General features: G+C 42.3%; 1 protein-coding gene across 3 annotated transcripts in view; it reads left to right on the top strand.

The window, feature by feature from the left end:
* LOC126977932 (oxysterol-binding protein-related protein 9) overlaps positions 1 to 7,639 on the top strand; it is an 87,983-nt gene that overhangs the window by 19,517 nt on the left and 60,827 nt on the right. For all 3 annotated transcript variants that reach the window (XR_007732454.1, XM_050826626.1, XM_050826625.1), the window contains exons 2-4: positions 1,180 to 1,308; positions 3,493 to 3,666; positions 4,350 to 4,427. Coding sequence is in view for 2 of the 3 variants with exons in the window: in XM_050826626.1 (XP_050682583.1) it covers positions 1,180 to 1,308; positions 3,493 to 3,666; positions 4,350 to 4,427 (381 nt within the window). In the remaining variant the exon portion in view is untranslated. The remainder of the gene's footprint in view (positions 1 to 1,179; positions 1,309 to 3,492; positions 3,667 to 4,349; positions 4,428 to 7,639) is intronic.

Below are 7,639 nucleotides of genomic sequence, written 5' to 3'. Positions count from 1 at the left end.
GAATTAACACAAAATAAAACTCTTAACAATTGGATCATTGTAAATAATTTATAGTTAACTGTTTTTTAATTTTAATACAAAAATAAAGTTTAATATTTACGATAAGCCAGAAATATGGCCGCAAGCAGAGGCATAAAATAAATCAGTTAATATTGTTGTTAGTTTTTATAATAATTTAATTTAGTACTGCACGTTCCTATTAAGAATGTATCGTGGGAACTGTTTTGTTTTCCGTAAGAAATAAAATAAAAAGCATAACATAGATTTTTTCGAGACTACTATTGTATACTTGAAAAATATTCCAATACAATAGAAATCATCAATAACATAATTGGTCTGTCATAAAACAAATATTTATCACATAATTTGAAATTGTATCAAACATACAGACAAAGCCTACAGATTTATATATTAGTATAGATGAATGAGGAATTAACTACCTTGTACGGTGTTTCCGAGATGTTACAACATGGGTTCCTCCAAAAAAAGCGTGTACACCTTCCTTAAAACCCGGCAACGCCCCTGTGATTCCTCTGGTGTTGCAAGAAAATGTGGGCGGCGGTGCTCACTTAACACCAGGTGACCCGTACGATCATGTGTCCTCCTTATTCCATAAAAAAAATAGATTATTGTCATAAGGTACACCAAGACCCACCGAACCAAACAGCCAGTAAGCAAAATTTAATACTAGAGTTTGTCTTCAGTTCCGCTCTTGCGTTGACCTAAAGATGCTGTGTTATTTATAACTGTTTTTTTCTCAAACAGTTCTGCCGCGTATGTGGGTACAGATAACAATAGAGAATTAGTAAGACAGTGATAATCTATTGGCTAAATAAAAAAAAACCATAACATATTGTTTAGATTTACAAGAGCGACATCTCAGTCAATTTCCTAATATGCAAACATTGGGGTTGAGCAGGTTATCAACCGTAAAGTAGATCCTGTAGATGAAGCCATAACCTGAGAGTTGAACAAATCATACAAGATTTTATGGTGATACGTCACTCGAACGGTTAGCTCAGTTGGGGGAGCACTCGCACGGAACGCGGGAGGCCGTGGGCTCGAGACCAGCATCGTTCATATAATTTTATTTGTGTATTAATCCCAGAAGTGAGGTTTATCACTTCTGGGATTTATTTAACATAATAAATTGTTTAAATATTTTGTCTCTGGTTTCAGTCAAAGGAGAAGATGACGCGCGGCGTGAGGCGTGGCTGCGTGCGGCTGAGGGCAGCGGTGATCGGCATCGATGATGAGGACGACTCCACCTTTACCATCACCGTTGACCACAAAACCTTCCATTTCCAAGTAAGTCTTTGATGTTGAGATTTGCCGCCTGATGTATTGCGGACACTGACGTCTACTATAATAATAATAATATAATAATATTGACACACCTTTAAACAAATTATCTTGCCCCAAATTAAGCATATAGCCTGTGTTATGGGTTACAAGACAATGATATATTTAATACAATATACTTACTTAAACATACATAAATACATATATACATACACATAAACATACATAAATACACATAAACATACATAAATACATCCATGACTCGGAAACAAACAGTTATAGCGATGTTGGCCATGTAGCGAGAGTCTACGGTACTAAAACTAGTGATGACAATCTCAGCAAACATCCATAGATGGTGGGAAACTATTTACAAAAAAAATGTGTGGGTACTTTATTACATTGATTCTTGAAGTATTAATAACTCGTAAAACCAACGAAAATTATTCAAAATACAAAAATACTTCAGAGTATTATACGTTCCTTCGCAGCCATTAGCTTTATTATAGCCTAGACGCTCGCGACTGGCCCTTCAAATAGGCACAAAAAGTTTGCTGTCAAGTATATGGAACAGCCAGTCGAGTGGTATAACTTGAAAGTCCGTAAACCACTTACCCGTTTGATTTCTCTAAAACAGAAGTTAACCATAATTATATCAGGGTCGCCCATGTGCAGAGGCAGATTAGGGGCAGAAGAAACTGCAGCCCATTTCTGCTAGAATGCAGGGTGTAGTGCCTGAGCTAACCAGGCGTTCTTTGGATGGTCTTCGGCAACGATAAAAACTGGGAGACTTCCAGGAAGAGCTTGGCTGGTCGTAGTAGCCTCTACCAAACTCGCACGCAAAATAGGCGCATATGGCGACGAGTTACAAGTTCCCGTACTATTATGAGGCTTTTTACAAAAAGCCGAAACGCCGGGTTTTGTTCGAAGACTGACCCGGCGGGGGCCGGACCCGGAGTGCTTTTTTTTATATAAAAATAAGTTACGAGACGAGCAGGATGTGGAATTGCTGGTAATAGATACGTCCTGCCCATTACAATGCGGGGCCGCTCAGTTTGCTAGAAAAACCCAATAATTCTGAGTGGCTTTACAATTTCGCTCTTCACCTAGAGACATGATGTTAAGTTTTGCCCAGTAATTGCACTAGCTACGGCGCCCTTCTGACCGAAATACAGTAATGTTTATAAATTACTGCTGAAATGGGTGCCGGTGTGGTACCCATAATCTAGCCGGCATCCTGTGCAAAAGAGCCTCCCACTTGTAAATGGCTTCTCTAAGCAGGAAAAAGTTATAAGACTGCAATAAAGGTTGCACATATTTATAAGAGTACGAAGATCATGGTCTCGACCATCTATAGGTGGATATATGCATAACTAATTGTATAGTACAAAAACATGACCCAAAAACTTAAATATTCAACATGATTCATACCTTTCTCCTCTCGCATGTCCATGTTTTTACAAGACAACGATATTGTACACGAACCATGAATACTAATGTATGGAGATGCCTCTCCGCGCCCGCTACATCAGTTTTGGCACAAAAAGTTACTTTCGATTAAAGTTCGCTGCATACGTAATGTGATAATACCTCGGACGGGACATGAACGGGACGGAGACGTAACTGAAAATGTGGTGTTAATAAATGCATGTGTCGATGACTCGCATTTACCGTGCTAATGTTGTGAACAATCATCGTCTATCTACCGAACGAGCGGAGTGACTGAAACGATATTTTCAAATCTTCCAGTCCCGTCTCGTCCACTTATGAAAATACTGCCACGTGTGTAGCGGCCTTTATTGAATACTAGTTTTTACCCGCGACTTCGTGCGCATACAATAGTTACTGTGGGCAACATTTTTTATTTTATTTATTTTATATTTACTGTTTATGATAAACCATGGTAGCCAGATAAAAAACATATTTTGTCAGTGTGACTATGAAAATACGAAACATTGTGAAGATTTTTTTTTCTTTTATTAAAATAAAGGACGAGACGAGCTGGACGTTCAGCTGATGGTAATTGTTACGACCTGCCCATTACAATGCAGTGCCGCTCAGGATTATTGAAAAACCCAAAATTTCTGAGCGGCACTATAACTGCGGTCGTCACCTTGAGAGTTGAGACATAAGTTGTCATGTTTCATTTGCCCAGTAATTTGCTGTATGATGAGTAAAGAGTGTGGGTTGCAGGCCAGGGACGGTTCAGAGCGCGAGCGCTGGGTTCGCGCGCTGGAGGACACGATATCCCGGCATGGGCGGCGGGAGCGTTGGTCCCGCTGCGTGCCCGCGCCCCGCCACGGAGACCTGGAGCGACGCATCTCCGAGGCCGACGCCTACCTGCAGATCATGATCGAGCTCGTCAACGTGAGTCCACTTGTCTCACCCGTCATCTAAGTGACGTCATTTTACGACGTGAATTAGCGACTTAGCCACTATGTTGGATGTCTCTGGGCTATCCGGAGAATACTCCAGGACGGGCAATCCGAGGTCCAACTTGTTGTTCAGCCGTCATGAGAATCGCACAGGCCGCCATCTTAGTGACGTCATAGTACACAAAACTTCCTACACCAACGTGAAATAGCGACTTTGTCACTATGTTTCATTTGGTGTTTAGGCTGTAGACTACTCCAGGATGGCCATTCCAAGCCCTTGTAATCCCAGCGCGGGTTTGTCAATTTCACACACAACCATTGAATACCTCCGCAGATATGTATAGGTTTCCCATAGGAATTCGATATACCAAAAAAACATTATTACGTGCTTGACCTATTTCCATAGGACTTGCAGTTTTGCCGGAAATTGAGATAAACCGTTTCTTACCCTTAATCACCCCCCCCCCCTTTCCACTGCGGGCGATCGAAGGTCGATCATCCAATTTACATGCGTGAGTGTATGTTCGTATAGGTGCGTGCGTGCGCTTGCGTTTGTGTGTGTGTTTTATGTGATAACATTAGGTATATGAATGCTAACCTATTGCGATCCTATCATACAAGTTATTTGGATACTTCACATTAGATTTTAATACATAATGGTCTATTTCCTTACAGAAAGTTAACACGAGAGTGACAGAGCTGCAAGATCCGCACGAGAGAAACAAAGGACAAGTTATACTGGACCACTCCAACGTAAGTTATATTCGCAGGAGATACTCAGATGTACTCACACAATATAGCGGGGTGGTGCTTTAAAAATAATAATTGATAATAAATGACCCACTGACAGGAATTGTCCAACATGAAATTAGGCCACTGACCTCTACTATATACCACTGGACTGGCGGCTGTCAAAGTGCTTTTGTTCCTGTTTGATATTCGCCATTTTGGCGCTGTTGGCCATGTAGCGAGAGTCTGCGGTACTAAAACTAGTGATGACAACCTCAGCAAACATCGATTGATTGTGGGAAAATATTTACAAAAAAAAATTGTACTTTATTAAAATTTGAAAAATAAAATTTTTTGAACGATGCGGGATACTCAGTTAGTTAGAGCACCGGCACGCAACGCTGGAGGTCGTGGGTTCGAGTCCCGAATCGTTCATAAAATTTTGATTTTCAAATTTTATTTGTGTATTTATACTAGAAGTGAGGGTTATCACTTTAAAAACATAACATATTGTTTACTTTATTATGTTGATTCTTGAAGTATAAATAACACGGAAAACGAATAAAATGAATACAAAATGCAAAAAATGGTTCAGTATTGTACGTTCCGTCGCAGCCATTTTTTTTTATGGAATAGGAGGAGAAACGAGCGTACGGGTCACCTGTTGTTAAGTGATCACCGCCGCTCACAATCTCTTGCAACACCAGAGGAATCACAGGAGCGTTGCCGGCCTTTAAGTAAGGTGTACGCGCTTTTTCTGAAGGTACATTTGTATTATACGTCAAAATTAGTTCTCTGGACGCTCGCGAGTGGCGCTTCAAATAGGCACAAAAAATTTGCTGTCAAACATATGGAACAGCCTGTCCAGTGGTATTTACACAGGTCAGTGAATTAGGCGCATAGCCTGTATTCACCATAGACTAAGAATATACTAGCGTCCTCTACACGCTAGTATATTCTTAGTATGTTCTACCAGGCAGCCCGTATAACGAATTATTTCCCCGAGAATTCATTTTGATATCAATGTGTGATAATCGTAATGTTGACACTAAGAATTAACATAAACTTGTTATATCTACCACTTGAGTTAGTTAGTCTGATGTGGGCCATATGATTTTACAACATCATCCCAGAATATGTTCAAAAACTTACTTACTTACGGAATTAAAAAGAATTGTATTAATATCTTTATGTTAATTTATTGAATTTGGCGTTATTTTGCGGAAATCCATAATTATTCAATTGTTGTGCGCCTTGAGTGTAAATACCGCTAAGATGCGTCTTCAATTAATTTGACGCGTGTTTCGCCAGAATTTGGCGAGTCAACACCTCCTGAGGATGCCTCGTGTAGAGGCGAAACACGTGTCTTATTGACTGTAGACGAATCTTGGCGGAACTTACACTCAAGAAGGCTCACAACATACGAATAATAGAAAACGAATAGACCTTTATGTGGTAAGGTTACTATAACATAAATGACTTTATTAATTGCGTGGGTTGATGTAGAATGCTATTATTATATTTTTGTTGCTAATATAATAAGTATTGTGCCCTGTACTTTCCCCGGGGCGTAAAAAGTACAGTTCAGACAGAAAACTGTTAGGCGAGCTCTGTTTTCGTTGGACGTCAGGAAGTCGAGCGGGCCGGATGGCATTTCTCCAATCGTGCTTAGAACGTGTGCCCCTGAGTTGACGCCGGTGCTAACGCGTTTATTCCGGCACTCTTATTCCAAAGGCGTAGTCCCTGACTCATGGAAGTCAGCCCTTGTCCATCCGATCCAAAAAAAAAGGAGACAGTTCGGATCCGGCGAACTACAGGCTTATTGCTATCACCTCCCTGCTCTCCAAAATCATGGAGAGCATAATTAGCCACCAGCTTTTAGTATACCTAGAGGGTCACCAGTTGATCAACGACCGACAGTACGGCTTTCGCCATGGACGGTCGGCAGGTGATCTTTTGGTATACCTAACACATAGATGGGCGGTGGCTATTGAAAGCAAGGGGGAAGGCCTGGCAGTTAGCCTGGATATAGCGAAGGCCTTTGATCGTGTATGGCACAAGGCGCTCCTCTCAAAACTTCCATCATTTGGGCTTCCCGAGAGCTTGTACAAGTGGACCTCCAGCTTCCTCACTGGGCGTAGCATACAGGTCGTTGTCGGATATTGCTCGAACCCGAAGCCCGTGAATGCTGGAGTGCCCCAAGGCTGTGTGCTATCTCCTACGCTGTTTCTTCTGCATATCAATGATATGTTGGACACCTCCAACATGCATTGCTATGCAGATGACAGCACTGGTGATGCCGTATACACGGGCCATGCAGGTCTCTCTCGGGAAATCGTCGACCAGTGCCGGGAGAAACTTGTGTCTTGTATCGAGTCCTCTCTCGAGAAGGTCGCGGAATGGGGTAAATTGAACCTTGTCCAATTTAACCCCCAGAAGACTCAAGTTTGCGCGTTTACCACTAAAAAAACCCCATTTGTCGTATCACCGCTCTTCGAGAATACTTCTCTTAAAGCCGCGTCTAGTATCGGAATACTGGGTCTCGAAATCTCGAGCGATTGCCAATTCCGTGGCCATCTGGAGGGCAAAGCCAAATTGGCTTCGAAGAAGCTGGGCGTCATCAATAGAGCACGGCAATACTTCAAGCCGGCCCACATTCTAGCGCTCTACAAAGCCCAGGTCCGGCCACACATGGAGTATTGCTGTCATCTCTGGTCTGGTGCACCCCAGTATCTGCTCGATCCATTTGACCGCGTGCAACGTAGAGCAGCTCGAATTGTCGGGGACTCAGTGCTCTGTGAACGGCTGGATCACTTGGCGTTGCGTAGAGACGTCGCTTCATTGTGTGTCTTCTACCGCATTTATCACCGTGTTCCGAAGAGCTGTTTAACCTGATTCCTGCCGCCGAATTTCACCATCGCACGACACGCCAAAAGTTAGGAAATCATCCCCACCATCTGGATGTGTGGCGGTCCTCCACAGTGCGGTTTTCAAGAAGCTTTCTCCCTCGTACTACAAAGCTGTGGAATGAGCTTCCTTGTGCGGTGTTTCCGGGACGATACGACATGGGTACCTTCAAAAAAAGCGCGTACACCTTCCTTAAAGGCCGGCAACGCTCTTGTGATTCCTCTGGTGTTGCAAGAGAATGTGGGCGGCGGTGATCACTTAACACCAGGTGACCCGTACGCTCGTTTGTCCTCCTATTCCATAAAAAAAAAATATTATTATCAGTATCA

This window comes from Leptidea sinapis, chromosome 46 (genome assembly GCF_905404315.1).
Source record: "Leptidea sinapis chromosome 46, ilLepSina1.1, whole genome shotgun sequence".
Classification (NCBI taxonomy): Eukaryota; Metazoa; Arthropoda; class Insecta; order Lepidoptera; family Pieridae; genus Leptidea; species Leptidea sinapis.
Note: the sequence above shows the minus strand (reverse complement) of the source record. Positions and strands in the feature narration are given on the sequence as shown.